The sequence below is a fragment of the Archocentrus centrarchus genome, chromosome 21 (genome assembly GCF_007364275.1).
Source record: "Archocentrus centrarchus isolate MPI-CPG fArcCen1 chromosome 21, fArcCen1, whole genome shotgun sequence".
Taxonomy (NCBI): Eukaryota; Metazoa; Chordata; class Actinopteri; order Cichliformes; family Cichlidae; genus Archocentrus; species Archocentrus centrarchus.
This window is the reverse complement of record NC_044366.1, coordinates 17,940,754-17,965,630: the sequence shown is the minus strand read 5'-3', so window position 1 is coordinate 17,965,630 and position 24,877 is coordinate 17,940,754. Positions and strand designations below refer to the sequence as shown.

The following is a 24,877-nucleotide window of genomic DNA, read 5'->3' as shown; positions in this document are numbered from 1 at the left end:
GACCAAGTCCCTCTGTCCTGAGCGTCCATCTCAGCGCCTTGTACACAGCGGAGGACAACAATCTGGCTAAAAATAGTGCAGTTTCTCGGACCTCTGCCGTCCTGGTATGCCCGCTGTCATCCTGATGCCCAGCGCCTGCGCTAGTCCACTGCGGCTGACGTCACATCCAGCATGGCGGTCAAGGTGACTCCGTCAATATTTCTTAACAGATAATAATTTTAAAAGCAATAAAGCGGCCGCGAGCTTTGCGCTGTCGGATGCGGAGGACGGCTCGTCTGCGCGGACGCTTGGGTTCAAATCCTCTGTCTGAAACGCAGCGGTGTCCCCTTTTATTTAAGCTCCGCATCTTTCCATAGGCGCATCTCTCCCGGCCTCGCAGAAACAACTGTAATTTCTTTCCTCTATTGCTTTTCTAAATCTGGGAGATTTGGTGGGATTTTGCTGTCTGAAAGGATCGCAGCACGGCTACTTTCACATGCGGTGCCTAGCTGTTGTTGTCAGTGGTCTGTGATCGATGCGTAAAAGAAAAAAAAAAAATCAAAGCTGTGACAGACTGAACTTCAGCTTTATTGATGGTAGAGTTGCCTGCTGGAGCTCTAAAACTACAGACATCAACGTGATATGGTCAGTTTTTGAACTGTTTGTCATAGTAAATTCCAACTTGTGTGTTTACAGGTGCAAGCAACCAAAAGGGCCGACCCCCAAGACTTAAAGCCTGTTTTTCTGAAGGTAAGATTTGCTCACAGAAACCCATTTCTAATACTAACCTGTATGAAATCAAACAAATACATTAAAAGCCGGCTGACATGTTGGAGTGAGTAGTTTCTGTGGTGTCGACGGGAATACATAGCTCTGTAAAGGTCACTCAAATACTCTGCCTAATTATGGATCTGCTACTACAGAGAATCTCCCTTTGCTTTAACTTTGTGTATGTGCTCTGTGCGTGTGTGGCTGTGTTTTTTTTTTTTTTGTTTTTTTTTTTAAATCTCCAAAACTCAAAGAATTTATCTTCTGTTTTCCAAGAAACAAATTCCCAGCATTAGAGTGTTAGTTTGTTTACCCCCAACAGATCTTGTTTGGAGTGTAAACTTCTTAAGTCACCTTATGGTCCCTGAACATCTCTTCACTCGGCTATAACAGGGCTGGTAATTTGTGTTGCATATTCAGGTGGAAGAGTTAATTACTGGAAGCTCATTCTGACTGCCTGTATAATTTGATTAAGAACTACTTGAGGCCTACTGCGCGGGTGAATAGATACACAATCATGTGATGGAGAAATGTGCCAATAAATTGCTCGGAATTAATATTTTCACTTAAAAGATTAATTCAGTAGACTGTGTTGAATTGTCCTAAAAACACTTGGCTTGGAGGTCTCCTCCCACATTCTCAGTTTTTTCATCTCGCTCTCTTTCTGTCTGAGCTTGGCTCGGACCCGTGAGTGTGCCCTTTCTGTTGCCAGTTCATGCGGTGCTTGTGTTCCCAGAGCTATCTCGGTTCCAACTTGAAAACCAACCCAGGCTCTAAAAATGACCTCACGCCCTAAAGACTGACCCAGATCTCACGTTCAGCACGGCGCTGCATTGCATGCTTTGCGTTAGTCAAGTGGAGTGAAACACATTTGCAACACAAAGCTCTATTACACACATTTTATCAATTAAAGGTAAATTTGGATATTAGGATATTATGAAGCATACTTTTTACAAGTTCTGCAAAGTACACTGATTATTATTATTTTTTTAGACATTCTTCTTTTTATATTTTATCTTTTGATTTTTATTTCGCTACAACATACACAAACATAAAGACCAAACAAGAAGCTTCCAGACATAAAAATATCCATACAGATTTAAAGACGCCACAACAGCACCAACATTAAGAAACCATAACCAAGGGTTAGTTGCTTCTTTTGGCTGCTCCGTTGTCACAAGGGGTCACGGCAGCAGGTAGCTTCGCATGTTTGATTTGGCAGAGTTTCTAACACCAGATGCTCTTCCTGACACAGCACTAAAGGGGATTTTGTCTCTGTCTGGAAACGAACCAGTGACCTTTTGAACACTATGGAGGCGCAAGAAAACATAACCAAGAGCATATAACAAAGTGTATAAAAATTCCACATCTTATTGGGAGAGAAAAAAGAAAAGTAGGGATCACTACTTTTCAACAATAGAGGTTATATCATTGAAGAAACGGCTTCCATCTCCTGTTAAATCTACCCTGAGTGCATGCTTACACATATGTAATTCTTCCATTCGTATAACAGATTACATTGTTGGCAAAAAATCCAATGTGCAAACATAGGCAGAGAGGTAGACTTCCAAATTAAAAGAATCAGTCATACAACCTTTGGATCACTTTGTGCTGAATCAGTCTGTAGCCTGTGTTGATAGAACAGATATGAATAAGAGACATTGCTTCTTCATAAAATTTTACTGATAGCTTTGTGTTCAGGTCCTTGACCCAAGCTTCCCAAGCTGAAGACACAAGAATATAAAAACAATCAACAAACCACCTATATGCCAGAGTCGCAATACCTTTCCCCCTCAAAGCTGCAAACACCCCATTAAGTTGACCGGGCTTAGAGGAATGGTTATGCCATAATGGGACATGTAAGGAGACACTAGGAGCCTTGCAGGCTACTTTTGTCTGTGTCAGTATTTGCAGAGAATTCCTTAACATAAAGTTTTGTTCAACTAACTTGCCTGTGACTGCACAACTGGGGAGCAACAGAGAGGAATAATATATTTTAAACAGCTGAGGTCTCAAGGAGTACCCACAGGGATCTGTCTTCATTACTTGCATCAGTGGAGCCTATGCACTTCCAATAAACAAGGGCTCTTGCACTGGCTGCCCAGTAGTAGTGCCTCAAGACCGGAAGACCGAGGCAGCCTATCTCAGTGCACTTGTGAAGATGGTCCTTAGATATTTTGTGTGACTTGTTGACATTTATTTAATTAGTTTTGGCAAAACACTTATTGCATACATAAATGTTTGCTCTAATAAATCTCTAAATAATAAACTGTGGCACAACATATATCAAATATGTGCTATAAAATGACATGCTATGATAGAAAATTGTATCTGGCTAACCTAATGCTTTGGATAAGTGGGCATGTTGAAGTCTCTGACCGGTGGGATGAGTTTGGGTAAGAAAGTGAAACAGAAACATTTTCCCATCCCTGAGGTGGCTGTGAGAAAGGCCTTGAACCCCTCACATGGAGGCCACTGGAGCTGCTCAGGGGCCAGCAGATTGTACTGCAGCTTTCAGCTTTGAATGTGTGCGACTGTGTGAGTGGGAACAGGGTGTTCCTGAAAAAGAGAGGGGCTGTCAGCTGTGCTGCCCTGAATAAGCAAGAGGTAAATCATTGTAATAAGTGTTTCGCTAACACAATAGCACTTTTGAAACTGTAGTGGCATGGCATGCATCGTTGCCTGTTATGTGTGTAGCAACATGTCTTTTATCTGAGAATGAGATTCACTGTTAGGATGATGACAAGGCCTGGAGATGCTTTTCAATACTGCCTGCCATTATGGGCTGCAGCAAAGCATTATATACATTTATAATGCTCTATAGGGCCGGTAAACTTAGATTCCTTTGTGCTCTTACAGAAAGTGGGATGCACCTTATTGTTACAGAGACAAGGGATATGTCCGCATCCTCCTCCTTTTGTGCACACAGTAAAATTTCAGTCTTACTGGTTCTCCGTCTAAATCCACACAGGGATCCACACTGAGTCTTGTTTACAGTTCTGTCTGTTTCTCCTTTGCAGTATGCAAGCGTGGTGCATGATGGAGAGCATTACATGACCCCCAAGGACTTTGTGCAGAGTTACCTGGGTCTGCATACACAGCTTCAACACAATCCCCAAACTGTGGAGCTGATAGCTGGAGTGGCCGACACCACTAAGGATGGGTGAGTAAGAATAAGTTGTATGATGAAAGTTGCCATGAAAATTTTGTCATGCTTCGATCTTGCAAATCCACTTTTTCTGCTATAATCAACTTTTTTTTTTTTCAGTACATCAAAAAAAGTGTCTCTTACCTGACAGATGAGCAAAACAATGCTTTCTAAGTGAAAGTTATGGGGGTTTTTTTGTTTGTTTTTTTGCCAAAGGCAAACTCTGCATATGTGTTTACTTTGGACTTACAAAACTCTATATGTTTTGCGATGACAAAACAAAATGTTCATCATCTGGTTTTTTTAGCTCGACCAAAAAAGTCCAGATATTACACCTCGGTGCAGAAATTATGGCCACCTTTACATCCCATTCTCTTTTTTTCTGTGCGCCACATGCTGCACTGATGACGTCTTAGTTGATAAATTACATGACTTTTGCAATATTAATAAAATCTCAGATCTTAATTGCATATTCTAAATTTTTTGAAGCAGTGCAACCCCCAACAATGCACACAGTAGATGCCAAAGAGATGGTTAATGATTGATCCCAGTGATGTTTACTGAGTAAGTAGTTGACTTTATCAGTGAGGTTTACACCAGTGGCTGTTCCACTGATAAGATAAACCAAAAAAAAAAAAAGAGGTGTCTGATCACAGCTGCACATACAATTTTTATTTTTGTTTTGCATTTTTGGCCACAGCGGCTTTTGTTAGCAGTGGAGAGAGAGACCGGAAAAGGGGGAAAGATACAGGGGAAGACACGCGGGCAAATTGGCGACAGGCCGGGACGCGAACCCGCGCCGCCCGCACCGCAACGCGGCATATATATGTGGTCGCCGGCTTCACCACTAAGCCACCCAGGCTCCTGCTGCACATAAAATTTATTAAAATGATTATGTGTTGTATGAATATCTAAAGCAGATGTTGATTATTTTTTGTTTTTGATGTCCTGTTAAGGTAGTTTTTATGTTCTTTCTATGAAACTCTGTGTTTTATAAGAAGAACCTGAAGCCTGTACTGTGTGAAGCAGGATTTTGTCTAATCCTGGTAGCTTCAGGGTTAACCACTGGGTTTTCTATACTACAAGGGTAGTTCACTTTTTATCTGTGTATAAAAGTTTGTCTATTACCTTTATAACTTTTGCTGCGAACAAATTAGAGATAAACAGCTATGAAATCAACACCTCCTGACTAATCAGTTCTCGGGAAAATAGCGTCAGCATCCCTGGAAGATCCTAAGAACCTCTGTGTGTGGCCAGTAGGAGGGTCTAAAGTTTTCCAACAGCATCTGATATTTTTGCATTTCTCTGATGATCAGTAAGAAATGTTTTTCTTTTTTTTTTTTTTTGAGACCCTTGAACAATTTTACAATAATTTAATTGTTCTATACGCATTATTGTATGATCCTAAAACAGAGCACCTATTTATGCTTGCTTACCTTATATCAAATTTGCATATAGACTAAGTCTACATTTGAATTCTGTTGTCATATTTATTCTTTACTTGCTCTCAGGCCATTAAACACCACCAACGTTGTAGCTAAAAGAAGAACTAAAATTGTCCTTTAAACATTAATTTAATGAAATACTGAAGTATTATTGTAGGGTCTTTACCCATAATACAAAGCGCCTTGAGGCGACAGTTTGTTGTGATTTGGCGCTATATAAATAAAATTGAATTGAATTGAATTGAATTAATCTTTCAGGTTCTCTTGTAGTTTAATGAGTTAGGATATTGGTAAATCTGTTAACTCACACAGTCTGCATTTTTGCTGGCTTCCTTTCCTGGCTTCAAACAGGCTAAACTTTATTCATATAGTAGATCTTGTCCAGTCTTACCGACCAAAGCGTTTAAACCGCTTACATACATTCATACAGTGCTTCTCCTCTCACACACTCACACTGTTACTTTCAGTCTGCATTGTGTGTGTAACCTCTTCATATTGTGTGTGTGTGTGTGTTTTTTTTTTTGTTTTTTTTTTTAATATTTTGGCCACAGAGGCTTTTGTTTGCAGTGTAGAGAGACAGGAAATGGGAGGAAAGATACGGGGAAGACACGTGTGTTGAACTCGCTTTGTAGTACAGGCCTCTGGAAAGCTGATGCCAATGGGGATCCTGATTAAACAAACTAACTAATCCCAAATAGCTAGGAGAAATTAAAACGGCAGCCAAAACAAGAGCCAAGTTCATTGTAATTTATCAATAATGACATTAATGCACACTCAATCCATAATATAAACAGAAAAGTCCTTTAAGTCCATTAAAAAAAAAAAAAGACATCTGCAATTTGTTTTACAACTGTTAGTATGAACAGTAGCTATTGTGTGTTGCTAAAAACATATGAACAGTCTAGCTGTAATTTTGTTGAAGATACATTTATCATACATACAGATAGCATTGTTTTCTCTCTCTCTCTCCAAACAGATTGATCTCTTTCCAAGAGTTTCTGGCCTTTGAAGCAGTTCTATGTGCCCCAGATGCCCTGTTCATAGTTGCCTTCCAGTTGTTTGACAAGACTGGTACAGGGAACATCTCATTTGGTATGTACAAAGTAGTTAATGTCTGCACACTGGCTTTTGGGTGTTTTTGTCCTCAAGTACATCACAGAGGATAATTTAAACAGGATAATAATACTGTAACTATGTCTGACTTAAGATGTAGACTTAATGTAGATATGAAAGGAATTAAAAGTGCTTCTTGTTGACAGAAAATAATGGTGATAAAAACACTAAAAAAATTACTGGGGTGGGGAAGATTAAACACTGTGCTCTTTTGCACATAAGCATGTATAGTCTATAAATGTAGTAGTAGCAGTGCTTTTTGGGCTTTGAGGTTCTTTAGAGTATTAAATATGGTAGCAGTGTGGATTGTTCAGGTTTCATTTCTGGGCAGGGGTGCAGCGAGCTGTGTGAAACATCACATTATACCCAGCTCCATCTGACACGAGGAGAAATGAATCCAGTCTGTCATAAACCAAGAGAGTCTTATAAAGAAGCTGCTGCCGTGCTCTTTCTGTGCAATGGGCCTCCATAAAGGCAGCTGGGATTGAGAGTAGAGCTTATACAGAAAATTTCCTGGAAGGACTCACGACCCTCAAAATCTAACAGCCTCTTCAGATTCGCCATCCAAACTGACTCTTTCATCTCCTTTAACTGGGTTCTCTGCAAAGGGAATCAGCACACGAGATGGACATTACAGCTGCATCTTGCATGTTTTTCCTTCTGTCTTTTGTTACTGCTCACTCCAGTCTCACTCTTCCAGAGAATGTACGTGACATCTTCAGCCAGACTACAGTCCATCACCACATTCCCTTTAACTGGGACTGTGAGTTCATCAGACTACACTTCGGCCATGAAAGGAACAAAAACCTCAGCTACGCAGAGTTCACCCAGTTTCTGCAGGTACGCATTTTATCTCAGAGATTTGTGTCAAAACTGGTGTGCAGCATGTTAAAGAAATTAGCTAAATTTCACAGAGAAGCATCAGTCCAGTATTTGAAATTAAACAAATCATTTTACATTTTGGCAGTAAGCTCTGTGCCGTGATTATTAAATCTGCAGAAGCCATAAGCTTTTAAAAGCTGCATCTCTGCTGCGGCCATCTTACTCTGGTGGTCTGTTCCTATATAAAAGAATATATATTTAAGAAAAGAATTTGCACAAATATTTTTCATTTCATATATCTCAATTAGTAGGATCTCTGGGTAATCTGGGGGTCCTCCCACAGTCCAAAAACATGCATGTTGGGTTTACTGGTGATCTAAATGGGCTGTAAGTGTGAATGTGAGATTGTGTACCTGTTTGCCTCTCCCAGGATCAGCTGGGATAGGCTCCAGCCCCTGTGTGAAAGCAGATGCAAGGATGGAGTGACATTAAACATTATTTTCTAGAACAGCATTTTGGTACAGTATGGAAACCATAATATCATAAATATGTAATGGGAAAAGAAAGTTGACACTTGAGCAAATAATGATGAATCTTAATTTGCCTCAGCAGGCATTTATACATTAGGGGAAGCGGCATTTCTCGCCAAACATGGCGGCCGTATTGATACATCTTCCAGTAAACAGAAGTGACCACTGCACCATCGACATGTGTCGATGGTGTGTTCTGTGTTCAGAAGCAACGGCTTTTCTTTGCTTAACATAAAAAGTAGCACCTATCAAACAGTTTTTAATAATAAAAAAATACACAAGGGAAGTATTCAAAAATTATCTCCCCCACCCAGAGGTGGGAAGTAGTGAAGTACAAATACTTTGTTACTGTACTGAAGTATAATTTTCAGGTATCTGTACTTTACTTGAGTATTTATTTTTCTGACAACTTTTTACTTTTACTCCCTACATTTTTACACAAATATCTGTACTTTCTACTCCTTACATTTTCAAAACAGACTCGTTCTTTTAGGTTTAAGATATTTGAAGGAAGTTTTTATTTCCGGTCACTTCGCCTTCAAACACCAAACCGATCTAAATGGAAGAACAATGGAAGAACAATAAATGGAAGAACAATAACACATAAATGCCAATCCTACTGGAGTATCCTCCGTCACCGGGGATTATCACATACATGAAATGATGAAAGAGGCAAAAACCATATAATTTATCCAACATTTATAGGACTGTACTCAGGGGTTACAGTGGGCCGGGCCGAGTGCAGATGTCCATCAGTTGTGGTCGCAATACTTAAGCTTCTAGCTGTGCAGTATATAACAAGAGGAGTGAGCATTAATGGAGTAACGGTTATTAAGTGGTAGGTAATTTCAAATGCAGTGTTACTATCAGCTTAACAAATATCAGCAAACACACAAACTGTTCATGTGAAGTTTGTCACACAATGTGTCTGCTAGCTAAAGGCCCAGCTGCTGTATTTCCCTGAATGAAAGAGAAGTTCACTCAGCGAGAAAGATGTAAGAAAGAGGACAAGACAGGAGAGGTTAGATTTAAAGGTAAGGACTGCTCAGTTCATCTGATAAACTGACAATTTAAGCCTTTCATGTCCTTATTTTTTAAAAAAAAAATCAGATACTGGATCTGTATATGATGTGAAGTTACGGTTCTTTTTCATATTGTGAAACAATCTGCAAAACAAACTGAGGTATAAATACTGCAGTTTAGTGCAGGATAAACAGGTTAGTTTGCTGTACTGTGGTGAATTTACAGTAAAGCTGTGTTGGACTGGTGCACAGCAGCTGTGGTGTTCATGGTCAGAGTTAGGTTACATCAAGTGTAGCAGCGATGAGTTTGAATTTAAGCTGATGATGCTTAGATTCATTCACTCAATTCAGCCTTTATACCAACTGTATCAGTGTAGGGGATGGAAATCAGCTAAGATAGCTTGTGAATCTTGATGAATTCAGTTCATTCACAAAGAGCAGTAAACCTCAGAGCAGCATCAGCATGTCAGCTGATCTCAGCCTGTAAGCAAAGCTTACAATGGAAATCTGTGATTCTTTTCCCCGCGTGGAGCCACGACAACCAGTCTTAGGGTTCTCCCACCTGCCTGATTGTGCTGATATTCTTCGGTCACCCTCTACAATGTGGGTAACAGATAAGAGAGCTTTTTTTTTTTTTTTTTTTTTTTAAATTCCTTTCACTGCTTGTGTCCTACGTAACAGATTCAAGCTGAGTACATTCATTAGAATTTAGATTGGAATAATGTTTGTATTCTCATTATTTTAGTAGTATATTAATATAGCATGAGGTTCAGTTAGCTTTACACAACAATAGCTGGTAAAAATGTCCTCCAAAGAGCTTCTTTTACTTTCTTACCTTGAGTGCATTTCAGAGCTGTACTTTTTCACTTTTACTCGAGTAAAAAAGTTGAACCAGTACTTCAACTTTTACCAGAGTATTGTATTTTTTAACACAAGTATCTGTACTTCTACTAAAATAAAGAATGTTTGTACTTTTGTTATCTCTGCCCCCACCAAGGCGTATAAAAATTATATCTTGCACATATAGATTTTTTTTTTTTTAGCCAAGAACATATACCCCTTTGAATAAATGCAAAACTCTTCAACGATAATGTTTAATGAACAAAAAATAGACATTCTCCTCGGCGGCACCAGTGTGGCTGCGGCTGTGGACTCCCATCTCCCTTCTGGATGGTTGTTCTGAACGAAATTTTGTTATACTATAACAGAATGACATTATATAACTTGTTCTATGATGATCAATTTCGTTGTATGTATAATGACAATAAAGTTGATCTATCTATCTATCGATCTATCTAAATCTGATAATTTTGTATTTTCTGAATTTAAAGTAAACATTTTGTACAGAAATGCACCCAAAAGTGCTTCAGTGGCATCAATAAATGTGAAACCATTCCTCCTGTGGGGATTTCATCCCACTTAGAGACAAATTGGAACTATATGGCTTGCATGATCTTGGAATAACTGAAAGGGAACACAGTGTAATCAACTGTTCTGGTGGTTTGAGGCAGCCTATTGTGCCATTAAGATGCTTAAAATTGTTAATTTTGCTTTATCAGTTATTGCCTTTATCTTGCTGACGCTTGTGTGCTGTAAAAAAAAAAAAAAAAAAAAAAAAAGACAAAGAAGCAGCAGATGAGTGGAGAGACCTGGTTCGGAGTCGAGGGCTGTGGTCTGAGGCAGACGCTGGGTGGTCCAAGAGTTATGCAGGCTGCACTCTGTCTCCACTTCAGTGTGGGATCCCTCAGAGCACTTTGCTGTTTATCATACTTGACTGGAGCTTCCTACTGCTACACCAAACACTCGTGTGTGTGTGTGTATGTGTGTAATTTCATCTATATGCATCATTTTTATTGTCTTGTTTTCTGTCATGTCCAAGCACATTTAGTTTATTGTCAGGGTTACTTAAAGTACAAACAAGCACATGTGTAGATTTGATTGTTATTCAAAATCATGGCTCTTTTACAGGGGCACGAAACTTCAGTGAGTTCAAAGAGTGCAAGTCTAAAAAAAGTATAATATGTCTGTGTAATAAGTATCATCACCAGTTTTCAACATTATAATCAGCAAACACTGTGAGAATAAATCCACTGATTAGGTTATCAGAACAAGAATATGAGGATGAAGAAACACCTCAGTGTTGGAGTTCCTCCACAGTCCCCTGGCTACATGCGATGAGCTTTGACAGCAGACACTGACCCGGGGTCAGCCTCCCCCTGCATCCCCTCCTGATTGCACGGTTGTCATATTGAATCATCTTGTTGCGGACACACCTGCCGCCCGTCTCACCAGCCGCTCAGCCTGTCTGTGGGATCAGACTTCTCGGGACATGGTTTTCATTAGTCTCTGGAGAAACAGCGGTGATTAAAAAAAAAAAAGTCGGTGTCTGACACTGTCACATCTCATGACTTTCACGTCCGTTAACACTATCATTGCACTTCCTTACTCCAAAGTCCTGGGAACACACTCTTTGCTTTTTTTGTCTTTTTAACAGTTTAACCTTCTCTATTTTGTGTGTGTGTGTGTGTGTGTGTGTACTACAGGAGCTGCAGCTTGAGCATGCCCGCCAGGCATTTGCACAAAAAGACAAGAGCAAAAGTGGCACCATCACTGCCTTAGACTTCAGCGACATCATGGCCACCATCAGGCACCACATGCTGACTCCGTTTGTCGAGGAGAATCTGGTTTCAGTTGAGTTGTTACACGTTTAAACAGGAACACAAGCATCTGCAGTAAGCTTGGACATCCGTGTTAGTGATTTATATCTCAGTGAACTGCTGTCATTTACTTCGTTAAGGAAGATTTGAAAGAACATAATAAGATCCATCTGTAGTCCTCCTATCCAGTAGGTCTGACAGGCTTTGGGTCTTTCTGTAGGCTGCAGGAGGGAGCACCTCCCACATGGTCAGCTTCTCCTACTTCAATGCCTTCAATGCTCTCCTCAACAACATGGAGCTGGTCCGCAAGATTTACAGCACGGTGGCGGGCACGCACAAAGACACTCTCGTCACCAAAGGTACTCTGGAGCGTCTCCTGAAATAATCACGTCTGCATCTTAAATGTGATGTGAAATGTTCGATCATATTTTAACTTTCTTGACAGAGTGGTGTGAGTGAACACTCAGGAAACATTTACTGTAGCACTAAATTACTAAGGTAAATGAACATTTTTAATCTGGTAATCAGATCATCCCCCCCTCCCTCCCCACACATGTATACCTGAGTAACTGATAGTCGTACTGTCAGTCACATCTGCTCCCAGTTGTTTCCCATTCAGATGCAAACTTTAGACTTCTGCTTCCTTTTCATTGGTATTTCTCCTTGTAGAAAAGAATTTGAGCAAACAGTATTTGCAAATAATTATTGTTATTTGTTACGAAGCGTGTCAAATATCATTAAGTTTAACACGAGCACTCACATGTCTGCTGTGCTTCACAGAAAAGTATATCATTGTATGCCTCGAGCATACTTGTAACTAAAGGTGTGGAGGAAGTGAATAACAAACTCTTTCCCCTCTCTCAACAACTACCATTAGTTTTCCTTTTAGAAAGACCACCTGATGGCAATGGAGTTTCTCAGCAGGCAGCAGTAAAGAACTGAATATAAATCCCATATAACAGAGTGCTGCAGGGTGCTGCTGAGAGTGTTCAGTGCTAGTCGAGGGAGAAGAAGTAGAGCGCATACAGGACCGGTTTAATTGCTTAAAATATTTTCTGCCACAGAGACCCCCGCTGAAAGAAAAGACAAGGAACATTATTTGCAAATACTATGTAACACAAACCTCCAGTAGAAAATAACTGATGTTTTTTAACCTCTCAGACTCATGTTTGACTTTAACACAGTGAAGCTTTGAAATCCAGTTTGTGTGACTGCATCATCTCCTGTCTGTTTTAAATTGTAGAGGAGTTTGTTCATGCTGCAAATAAGTTTGGTCAAATCACTCCAATGGAAATTGACATCCTGTACCAGCTCGTTGGTCTCCACTCGCACTCTGGGTAAGATCTTCTGTTGTCACCTGTGGAGTTGGTTTATTGGTCAGTGGACATATTTTCTACTATAGTACTTTTATACTAAGGAGTAATATGACTTTACTGAATAACAATTTATATCAAAGTACTGGACAGTTTTGTATGGAAGCTTGTTTATGCTACTGAGAGAACTTTTTTTTTTTTTTTTTGCCAGGCACAGCGAAGTCAGAATTCATAATCTCAAAACTTTGACTTAATAACTTGAAATTATCAGAAGTTTGATTTAGTAAGTTGAAATTTTGAGATAAAAACCCAAAAGTTTTGGCAAAAAAAAGTGTTTTGTTTTCTTCAGTGGCAGAAACAAGCTTTCATAGGTTTGTGCAGAAAAGTTAATTGTTGAATAAAAAACAATAACCTCTAGAAACATGACATCCAGAAGGATTGCATAAATTAGGAAATGTCAGTGTCAAATTAAAAGCCAGAGAGTAGAAATAGGGGGGGTGATATCTGTGGATAATCAGTTGATATTGTTAGCTCACAGCATAGTTCTGAAGAAAGTCTTGGAAATTATTAACTAAAAGTTTAGTTAAGTTGAATTTTTTTAAAGCTAACATTGAGTAAATGGTGTAGTGGATGACTGGTTAAAATGGTAAGCTTATATTTATGGATAAACAGTTGAGACAGTTTCATTTACTAACCTCAAAAAACACAGAACACTGGGCAGAAGGCCCTGGAACGTGACAGGACTGTCCTCGTGGTACCACCACTGCTGTATAAGGCAAATCCTGAGTAAATCAAGAAAGAAATTAGGAGGATATCAATGGAAAGTCTTTAATTAATGACCTAGAGACTGTAGAATATTGTCAAGCATAGGAGGCATTAAGTGTTTTATAATGTTTATTAAAGATTTACTAAGCTAGTAATACACGTGCTAATAAACGACTGGTTAATAGTGAATATGTGTCCTTTAATAAAGTGTTTCTTTTATTTGTATGTGCACGTGTTGGACAAGCTGTTGAAAGTGCTCATATGCGTCTTGCACAGAGCCATTTATGCCACTTAAAAAAATTATCCTGGAATTATTCATATTTTCTCATAGAAAGGGCACAAAAATAAATTTGGATAAAATTACTTAATATTTTATTATGTTTTTCTGCTTTGTTTGTGTGTACAAATATATAAATAAATAATAATTTTTCCAGCTCTTGGGTGAACTTGGGTGATTTCGACTGTGTAATTTTTGGGTTTCTAGCAGCCGAATGCTCTCTTAAATTGACAAAGTCAAACCTGCATATACATGAGGAATACATAAAATGGAACAAATGCATGGAAAGACCAACTCAGAATAAACCAAACTCAACCTGGAGACCAGAAATCAAAGTGTGCAAAAATTTTCTTTTCCACATTCATTAATGCAAACACCCAGGTACCCTCTGCTGCTGTTCGCTCACATTTACATTTACACAAACCTGTGTTTTTATTCTAATCGAAAATGAATGGAACGAATATGTTATAAACGTCTGTTTATTGGTTGTAAAGGTAAAGTTATTGCTCATTCTGTTTAACAATGGTTGCTCCAGTGGCTGATTAACAAGACACACATAAAACATGAATGCAGACTTTATGATGCGTCAGGCCAGCAGGGGATACTTGCGTCTCCAGCATTTAGTAACAAAAACACTTTCATTTACTTGTTGGGCCACTTCCAGCTTTGCTTGTCTGTTGTGTCTGTTTTGTGTGTGTGTGTGTGTGTGTGTGTGTGTGTGTGTGTGTGTGTGTGTGTGTGTGTGTGTGTGTGTGTGTGTGTGTGTGTGTGTGTGTGTGTGTGTGTGTGTGTGTGTGTGTGAGCTTGAATTAACGTTGCAGTAACTTTAAGTGGTAGTAAAAGGTCTGTGGAAAATCTTACATCACTGGCTGCTGCTCAATGTAGATGCACGGCTTTCTGCTTTTTCCTGGCCTAAATCCCTTCCTATCTCCCCCTTAAGGCGGCTGAACCATGCAGACATTGAGAGAATAGCCCCGCTGGAGGAAGGAGCCATGCCATACCACCTAGCAGAGAGCCATAGACAGGTAGCCTGAGTGACTCCTCTAATACACCTCACATCCTCCTGCCTTTCATCAGAGCCTTTCCCACTTCTTCCCCCTGCTTCCTTCTGAGAAAGAAGCAAAAAAAAAAAAAAAAAAAAAAAAGAGACTGTTCAGTCACTGAATTAGCAGAGTGCCCGTGTTTTTCTTCCCTTGTGAAGTGCATTTCTTTAACTCCCAGATAAAAGTACTCCAATTATAGTCATAGAGGAGGAATGGATTGTTGCGTTGCGCCTCTCCATGAAAGGCACTGCCTATTTTATTCAGTATAGCTGTACATACACATCAGCTGCAATCACACATCTGAGACACTAATAAGAGGCTTTTATCAGTGTGGGGCTTGAGAAGTTTTAGGAGCCTTTAGCAAAGTCTGCTAATGGCAGGAGGGGAGTGGGAGTCAAGGTGGATGTGGGAGAACAAAATAGTTCCTGCTTCCACCGGATAACACGGCTCTGTATCAGACTGTGGTCAGAGCTTTCAGGCCACTCATGCTCCTGGGACTCGTGCTCAGAGGTCTGGAATTTGATTCCTTTGGGGGGGATGCTGCAATTCTCAGCCTTGCCCTTCTGTGGAAATAGGCTAATTGTTTAAACCCTTTGATCAAGACCTCGATCTTGTTAGCATGCAACCCTGGGTGGAAGCATCTGGGAAGAGGAAAAAGAGTGATCTTCTCTACTCCTTTCTCATCTGGTGGTGGGAGAAGTTACTCACTACACCAACTTGCACATATATTTAACGATGTTTCACCCGGACTGTGTAATATTCATGTAGATTCTTATCTGGACACGGAAAAGGGTTGTGGGGCTAATCAGTTCCCAGTGAAAACAAAGGCCCCTGCTTTCGACATCAAACACCAATCTGGAGATCAAGTGGATAAGGGAGAAATTATGCTTTGTTATAAAAATAAAAGAAGACCTTTAGCTTTTAGCCTCCCACATGTTGCATGTGTGGGAAATTCAGCTGCAGGTTCACACAGTCATTTACTGTATCCAGAGCTAGTCTGTCTGTGACATTTAATACAGGCTGACAATGAATCAGACATTATATGACATGTCTACATTCCACTGCCTCCTCCGTTGAGTATGCCATAGCATTTTTCTTTCCACAATGTATCTGGTTCGCTATAGTTTAATAGCCAGCCGATTCATGCTTAGTGTCTGATCCTTCCCCCCCATCTTTCTCCAGATTCATTTGACCACTGGTGTCTTTTTCTCCTATACAGCACGCTCACGAAACATCTCGACCCATCTGGCTCCAGGCTGCGGAGTCTGCCTACAGGTTTACTCTGGGCTCAATCGCTGGAGGTGAGTGACATGTCTGCGGTGGAGCCCCCGGCCCGCCCGAGCGGTAACCTTAGCCGGCCGACTGCCGCGCCGAGGCCCCGGGGCCGGCCATTGTCCTGCAGGGAGAAGGGCTGTGATGTGAGGCTCCGGCATTGTGCTGCCGTGCCACCGTGGCTCCAGGCTGTCGTTGGAGTCGGAGCTTTGGAATGACACAAATCTTCCGGAACCGCACTCCCTGGAATCTCCCTCTCTAATTACGCTGGAGGGAACTGATACAAGGAACCTCTGACATAACTGTCCCTCAGATAGGAACTCACTCTGAATGTGTGTGTGCGTGTGAGCTCTCCCCAAACATGCAAAGACTTATCAGTCATCATTCAGCAGCAGCCAATTCAGGCCAGGTTAGAGAGAGAGAGAGAGAGAGAGAGATACTGTAAGTCATGAGCCATACTGTGAAACTGCCACTAATGAGCTGTTTCTCACTCTCTGTGCTGCTTTAGCTGTTTGCATATTTGGAAAGAGTCATTACAGCAGCCCTTGATCCCAAACAAGACATGGCAAGTGTAGCTGATAGCAATGGTTTAGTGCAATGATTCTCAAACTTTTTCTGGCAAGTCTCCCTTCAGAAGTTGAAAAAGTTCACACCTGCCAAACCACAATTTTTAACAGTTATTTTCAATAACAATAAAGGCTTGAGGGTGAATTTCTGTGACACAAGAGAGAACATAAAAGCTTTTATGAACTGGAGCACTGCCCAAGCTCTTAACGAATTCTACTTTAGGGCTTCAATATCAACAGGAAATTAACTGAACTAATTAAAAAGTAACAGTTATTCATTGTTTGTGGGGGGTTTCTAATCACAAAGATCAAACATTTGTCTAATTTAAAAAAATATATATTGTTTTTCTTTGTCATATGTCATATCAGTTTTCTTGTCTGTTGGTTGCACAAAGCAAGAAACAAACTGCTTCTTTTGTCACAGTTGTCACAAGTAAAATTTGCATTTGCTTTTTGCATAACTTGTTTAGATGCTCAAAAAATGTCTTCCTGAAATAGGAAAAAAAACCAAACAGTTTCAATATGTTTGTATTTTGTAGCCGCCGGCGCCACGGCTGTGTACCCTATCGACCTGGTGAAGACGCGCATGCAGAACCAACGCTCCACAGGCTCCTTTGTAGGAGAGCTGATGTACAAGAACAGCTTTGACTGCGCAAAGAAAGTGCTCCGTTATGAGGGCTTCTTTGGCTTTTACAGAGGTAATCCTTTGCAGATTTTTTTTTTTTTTTTTTTGCACAAAAGAGGACCTGAAATCTGTGTGCAAGCCAACATGTGGGTCTCGTGCAAAACAAACCATCTGATGGGAAAGCATCAGCATTCGCCAGCGTGCTAAAATCAGGAGCATGGTTCGCTAATTGATACCAGAAACCTTTGCCCTCCCTGTTCACCAGTGAATGAAGCAACACCCAGGGGTCACGTTATCATTATCTCAGTACCTGGGAGAGTTGCCTGAGGAGAATGACCAGCAGTATTCATGTAGCAGCAGCAGTAATGTCTGATCTGCCTCTGCCCGAGTGGTGATAATGGTGCTGAAGGCTTGTGATATACAACACTTCTACCCTCGGGCTTTTCATATGAAGGAAGTCAAGACTGCCATCTACTGCTGCCTCTACCGCTGCAGCGCTTTGTTGCTCTGATCTGCTTCCCCCTGCCCTCCTTCCTCATCTCTTGCACATGATAAGAGGGTGATTGACTCAGAGACAGACACGCTCGGCTGTTTTCTGGCCGCATACCAGCAACAGTCACTCAGCAGCTCCTTCAGAAGTTTATCTGGCCTGATGAAGGACAGACGGTGAAACAGTATGGCAGTTATCGCCACTGTCGCACCCAGCCCCCCCCCCCCACCCGAACTTGTACGTGACCACACAGCTCTCTCTGTTCCCCACTAACAGCGGGATCAAGTCTCCACAATTCTGATCCCATATGCATCAGCAGTGTCATATTTTTAGTCTTTTTGTTCAATTTCAGTGGGACCTTTGTGTGCTGGTGCATCAGATGTATCAGGAACCATCTGTAAATATTTATGGGTTTGTTTTACGTGCACAAGAACCCCGCAGCTTATATTGTTCTAGCTGTCAGTGGATGTATTCATTCAGCAAAGATAAAAAAAAAAAAAAAAAAAAAATGTGCATTCATTTCCAGCCAGACTTTGTCTCTCTCTCTGTCAGGTATTCTAATGGTATCTATGAATAATATTTTGCAGGTCTCCTCCCGCAGCTCATTGGCGTTGCCCCGGAGAAAGCTATCAAACTCACGGCAAGTCTTTCCACTGTGTAGCTTAGAGTGCTCAAAAAGTTGTTCTGAACGATTCATTGTGAATGGAAAAAAACATGCAAAGAAGAAGAGACACACTTTGCAATCAAGATGCGACTGCAACCACAAGTTAACATTAATGCCCTGCCATCAAGACTGCGATTGTGTCTCATCTGACTTTTTTTTTGTGTCTTCTTTGCTTCTTTTTTTTTTTTAAATCTCCAGGTGAACGATTTTGTCAGAGACAAGTTCACCAAACAGGATGATACCATCCCTCTTCCCGCAGAGATTCTTGCTGGTGGATGTGTAAGCATTACTGCAGCAATCATCATTTAAATTCAGTCTGTAGATGAACTCAGAACCAAGTGAAGGAACACATTAAAGACAAGCAAAGTATGTATGAGTTAAAGAAATGAATGTAGGGAAATATTCAAAATGATTATGTACATTTTGTAGTCTTGAGTTCATCAGTAAGTGCAGAAATGAAATGTGCAAATATTTCACATATAAAGCGTGCTCCTACTAAAAAAAAAGTACTGCTCTTTAAGTGTTTAATTTTTGTTTTAAAGTACCTGCAGAGCGAGGATTTTACTTAACATCTATGAAAGAGTGATTGTATGTCATGCAGACGAGGCTTTAAAGTCCTTAACCTAAAGGTGCTATATGTAAGCATTTTATTTTTGAACATTGCCCCATCCTGTCATATGTTTCTCTGCCTGCTGGCTGACCAGGTCACTGTTGTGACTGTTCTCAGTGTCATTTAGCTGCCTCTCCAGTGAGTCTCTAAATATCTCCAGTGGGTGGATCCAGTTCCACCAACTGCAGCTGCTAAGTCCAAGATGGGCATGAACCAGATCTCCATGTGCTCTCAAGTTCTGCTTGGCCTCCGTGTCACTCCAGCTTGCAGCAAGAAAGTGCCATTGACGTCTGTCCACATGGGAAGAGACTCACTGTGGAGGCAGCTGAATGAATGAATGTGGGATTACCACAACAGTAATTTGACCAGCCGGCAGTAGGGACGAGCATTCTAAACAAATATGCTTTTCGATTTCACTGAAAACTATTCAAATATTCTTTGTGCACCACCTCTAACCCCAAACAGCTGTCAAATAACTGCACATAACCGTGGCAGGCTTTTGTCATTCTAGCATTTGTTTAGTTCCTCACTTTGAGATGTCTGTACTACATGCGCTTTTGGCCCAACACTCAGAAGTTAACATGTGCTGCTTCTTTTCTTTTTTTTTTTTTTTTTTGTTTATTGGTCACTGTGCATTACCTCCACCTTCTCCTCACCAGACTGTGAAAACAAGGGCAAATATTTTAACACAAAAAAACTGTAACTGTAATTTTTAGCTTAATGGCTATTTGAATATTTGAAATTCATGACTATCCATAGCTGTCAGGTAGGAAAATGCAAATAGCTTTGCTGAAATTTCAAAATACAATACTTGCATTAAGCCAATTAAAATAAAAGTGTCAAAACTGCTAACAATATAAAGACATTCTACAAGAGAGTCAATTAAAAGTGTGTGTGTGTGTGTGTGTGTGTGTGTGTGTGTGTGCGCTTATAGCTTTTTCAGTTTACTGAAAGATCTTATTTTTAACTTTAATTACAATTTTTCCATCTTTAATGTAGTAGTGTGGTAAGATGACGTAAGTACAGTACGGTCATCTTGTCTTTGCACTTAAGCAGAGTGCTTGCTTTACTTTTACAGCTCCACAGAGAAAAGATACACTAATGTTTTGTGTGTATGTTGCTGATTGTAACCACACCAGCCAGAGGAGCAGGAGCCCCAGTTTGTTTAAAGGTTTTGAAAAAGAAGCATTTCACCTGCATCTGGATCTTTGTAAGTTCGTGAGACATCAGTGTTTTGATTATTTTAGGCCTTTTTTTTTTTTAAATTGACAGATCTTTAATTGACAGGTTTTAGCTTTAAATTGAATCTGACTTCATTTGTCAGGGTGTTTGCTGGTGTAATGATGACTCTGTATGTGAGAGGTTACTGTAATTTAGTTTCTCATGTCAGCTCATCACAGGTTGCTTGAAACAGAAACAATAACTTTAGATTGTAAATAGCCACTGTGCCAGGTGTGATTTCTTCTTTTGTGGAGCTATTTGTGATTGCATCATTGGATTAAAGATGCCTCTCTGCTGGCTGTGCTGAAATAAAACAGGAGTGCTGTGGAGCAGAGGCCGCAGGTTGGACTCAGAGGAGCTGAGGTCTGTGGGGTTGTGACCCCTGTCAGGGTGTAATTGAAGGAAGAGGCCCTGGAGGGCCCTGGATGAAGCGGGGTCTAGCTCATCGTGATTGAGTTTGACAACACAGTACGAACCTGAGGCATGGTCACTGTACAGGTCTGCACACAGGACAAGTGTGTGTCTGCTACTTTAATAAGAATTGCCCCATATTCATGTGTTGTTTCATGAGAGTTTGAAGTCTGGTTAATCTGATAACTTCTTAAATAATCACTTCCACCAGAAGACAGAACTGAAGAAGATAAAAGAGAGCAGACGAGTGAATCAATCTTCAGAGAAGCGGATATTCCCCGTCTACTCTGAAAATGACTAAATGTGCCAGAGCTTTTTTTAGACCTTTGCTCGGATGTTTACAGATAAGACCCCTGCCCTGAATGTCACCAGCAGGCATCCTGAGGCCTGATTAGATGTGGGGCGGGTGATAAATGTGCCTGAGTCAGAGGGTGCCGTGCCTTTAGGGCATCGCTTTCCTGGACTCTGAGCTGTCTGGGTGATTCAGCGCTCTCCCCTGGGAATAGGGGTGAATTGGGGAAGTGTGCGGGCCGAGGCCAGGCTGGGCTGCTCACCCTGCCACAGGAGGTGCCTCGGGGGAGGCGAGGGGGCAGAGGGCTGGTGCCAGGGTCAGAGCCTCCCAACCATGAGCCGGGACTTCTGCTCTATTGTGACCCCGGTTGTTCTTCTATCAATGCTTGCTTTTTCCTCCTCCTGTCAAGGCCACGCTCTGACAATATCAGATCAGATTTGCGGGGGTGGTGAAAAAAGTGTCTTTTGTGCAGGAGTTTATTGAGATAAAATCCCTGTGAGGAAGAAACGCTTACACATCATTACCATTTCACCCAGAATTCACCCCTCAGTTGTGCAGCCTCACACACCACAGAAAATCCACTTAGAAACCCAGATCCTTGCATTTTTAAACCACAAGTCAGCTGTTTATTTATGTATTTTTTTTTCTCTTGCGTCCTGCAGGCTGGAGGTTCCCAGGTGATTTTCACCAACCCTCTGGAGATTGTTAAGATCCGTCTGCAGGTGGCTGGAGAGATCACTACTGGCCCAAGGGTCAGTGCCCTGACTGTTGTGAGGGACCTGGGCTTCTTTGGCCTCTACAAGGTAGGTCAGCACCTCTGCAGCACCATGATGTCTCCGGCATCAACCTCTGTTAACTGTCATACAAGGGCAGTGAAAGGTACTCTGATGTTCTCAAGACACAAGCAGCCAACAACACGAGGAGTTTGTCGCTCGCCTTAGTTTTTGCACTTGTAACTTTCTCGTTATCTAAGATTTTTCCACCAATTTTCTTGATTTGATGAATTGTTTGATCATTAAAATCACAAATAAAATCAACATGTTAGAAGGTTTTGTCAAAACCCCCTAACTAAAAAGGTGGAGACTGACAATGTTAATATTTAGTGCTTGAAATATTAAACAAGTATTTGATTTTAACTATAGTTTACAATTAAGTCTGTCAGTTAACAGAACTTGAGCAATTCTTTGAGCAACATAAGTGGCAATACAGCAATTTAACGCTTGAAGTTCGTCAGTGCTAATATTTCATATTTCTCTTAATTTTAGTCTCAATCTGCACATTTTTGTATTGAATATAAAAAGCATAATGTTTCCCTCTTAGATTTACTGATATTGAAGAATAGTGAAAGATAAAATGTAAAGAACTGGTGTAAATTATAACATACTCTTATTTTATTTCCTGTAATGATACACAGATGAAACACTACTGTTTCTGAACAAACAACTTGTATGTGTACATAGACATAATGGAGATGGAGAAACAGAAATTTGAAGATCAAACATTGCTCTGCTGACTGTTTGCAATTTTCCAAAACAGTGTTAAACATGCAAACGGAACCGCGGCCAACAACCGACAGCAAATTACTGAGGGATTACGCTGTGCTACTGCTCCCTTCCAGATCCTTGCGGCTTTACTTACAGCTGGAGTTATGTGTTCATACTCCATATTTTAATGAGCGGCAGACAGTGTGTGGCTTGTTTGAAAAAAGAAAAAAAAAGGAGGGGAAAAAAAAAACGGACTTCCTCTTGGTAGAAGAAGCCAGCACACTGGGGTCCGTGGTGTGATGGATTTTTCTCCGGGGCCTGGGGCTCTTTGGCTCCATCATCAACACTAAAGCCCCCCCGCAGGTTAAAATAAATCAGCTCCCATGACATTTAATCCCAAAGACAAACTTGCTCCAGTGCTGTCTCTGCTCATTCATCAGCCCCATTATGATGCAGCTTTTTTAAAATCTTCCCTTTTTCTATTAGGGAGCCAAAGCTTGTTTCCTCCGTGACATTCCCTTCTCCGCCATCTACTTCCCCGTTTATGCCCACACCAAGGAGAAGCTGGCAGATGAGGATGGAAGGCTGGGGCCGCTGCAGCTGCTCACTGCTGGAGCTATTGCAGGTAAAGAACATCTGGAAAGCTCGGAGAATCTGGACAGTGAAACAGCGCCATGTTGTGTTGTTTTGTAAAGGGATGTGTCACATTGTACAAAAAAGAATGCATTTAGGCTTCCTCCTCGTTTGTAATTGCGCCATCCATTGACGCTCTCAATAGCCTGGCTGTATATACATCACTTTTGTCATGCCGCACAGTGAAGGTATAGCCATTTCAAGCTCTGCGTGATGCTGCAGCAGGGATATCAGAATGTGACACCATCTGTGCATAGTGAAAGTGCTTTATTATGTGGGGTTTTTTTTGTTTTTTTTTTAAACAAGGCATACCAGCGGCTTCGTTGGTGACCCCTGCTGATGTCATCAAGACCAGGCTCCAGGTGGCAGCCAGAGCAGGCCAGACGACTTATAACGGAGTCATCGACTGCTTCAGGAAGGTCCTCAAGGAGGAAGGTTTCAGAGCATTTTGGAAGGGCACAGGAGGTAAAACACACATGCATACCATAGACACACACAGTCACACGTGTCCTTAAGGTTTGTTCAGATGAAACAAAAGTAAATGTTCACCTCAAGTTTGACCTGAACCACTAGACTGTATATAAAAGATACTATAGACATAGACTGATGTCAGCCATTGGTTTATCAAGTTTTGAATCCTTAGCTTTAGCATAATGGTTACCATCTTACTATTTTCATCAAAGATTTTTTGGAGTGTGACATTAATAACTAATGAAAGAATTGGTTAGCAAAGTCTATTCATAGACAGTTGGGGTGCAGCAGACAGCGGGCTGCAGCCACCTGTCAGTCAAAATGACCACTCCCCTATTAATGCGAGCTTCAAGCAGCCTCTGCAGGAACTCAAACAGCAGTTTCACACTTTAATTACCGGCCCTTGGTTTTGCCGTTTGGCATCACCAACTATAGACGTCCTCCATTAATGGAAATCAAACTCATCATTGTGACTGAGCAGAGTAATAGTTTTTTCTGTTATTTTCAAACTTTCTCTCTTTAGCTCGCGTCTGCAGATCATCACCGCAGTTTGGTGTAACGTTGGTGACCTATGAACTGTTACAGAGATGGCTCTATGTTGACTTTGGAGGACAGTAAGTACATTAACCGTGTTTTTTTTAAACAAGCGTGATCCACTCATTAATGCATCTCAGTTCTCAGCTTCTCCTAATCTTTCTTCTCAGTCGTCCTGCTGGCTCCGAGCCCATTCCCAAATCTACAATCACGGACCTTCCTTCTGTGACACCAGACCACCTGGGTGGTTACCGTCTGGCTGCTGCAACGTTTGCTGGTGTGGAGAGAAAATTTGGCCTGCACCTGCCCAAGTTTAAGCCTTCCGGAGAGGTGACAATCCAATCAGAGACATCCAAAACGAAGGTTCAGCCCTCATAAACAGTCACTTCTCATGAGGGCTGCATGCTCTTCCAGCCCTCATTTCCTCCTTTACTTAATCACATTTCAATTCAGTGCATATGAGCGGTTGTCTTACTTTAAACGCTGCATGGGTATGGCTTTTATTGCATTTTCTTTGCATAGCTTGCACAGTTTTTTTTTTGTACATATTGTACTTCTCCACAGAGGGACATTATGGCATTACAAAGGATTGTTACTGTGCTTTTCTGGTGTGCATGTGTGACTTACATTTAAGAGACATGAGGATGTACAGATATTTTCAAAGTATTTATTTTGAAATCATGACCGGGGACTTGGGGAAATAATTTAAATGTATTTATTGT

At 40.9% G+C, this 24,877-nt stretch overlaps 1 protein-coding gene across 2 annotated transcripts; it reads left to right on the top strand.

The window, feature by feature from the left end:
- Positions 1-34: 34 nt before the first annotated feature.
- LOC115800368 (calcium-binding mitochondrial carrier protein Aralar1) lies at positions 35-24,846 on the top strand. Of its 2 annotated transcripts, none has more exons than XM_030757666.1 (18): positions 35-183; positions 676-729; positions 3,768-3,910; positions 6,317-6,432; positions 7,154-7,293; positions 11,371-11,517; positions 11,705-11,843; positions 12,728-12,821; positions 14,780-14,864; positions 16,102-16,183; positions 17,260-17,418; positions 18,423-18,475; positions 18,698-18,778; positions 21,696-21,836; positions 23,004-23,142; positions 23,457-23,615; positions 24,145-24,235; positions 24,326-24,846. In XM_030757666.1, the coding sequence occupies exons 1-18, from the start codon at positions 172-174 to the stop codon at positions 24,531-24,533; spliced, it is 2,043 nt and encodes a 680-aa protein (XP_030613526.1). In that variant the 5' UTR covers positions 35-171; the 3' UTR covers positions 24,534-24,846. The 2 variants fall into 2 exon arrangements, with proteins under 2 accessions (XP_030613526.1, XP_030613527.1); XM_030757667.1 differs by lacking the exon at positions 35-183 and adding an exon at positions 557-575.
- The last annotated feature ends 31 nt before the right edge of the window (positions 24,847-24,877 follow it).

Excerpts from the sequence above, each read along its gene's own strand:
- LOC115800368 (XM_030757666.1), top strand. Across the intron at positions 18,476-18,697 it reads AGAAAGCTATCAAACTCACG|GTGAACGATTTTGTCAGAGA; the intron begins GCAAGTCTTTCC and ends TTAAATCTCCAG. Across the intron at positions 23,143-23,456 it reads CACTGCTGGAGCTATTGCAG|GCATACCAGCGGCTTCGTTG; the intron begins GTAAAGAACATC and ends TTTTTAAACAAG.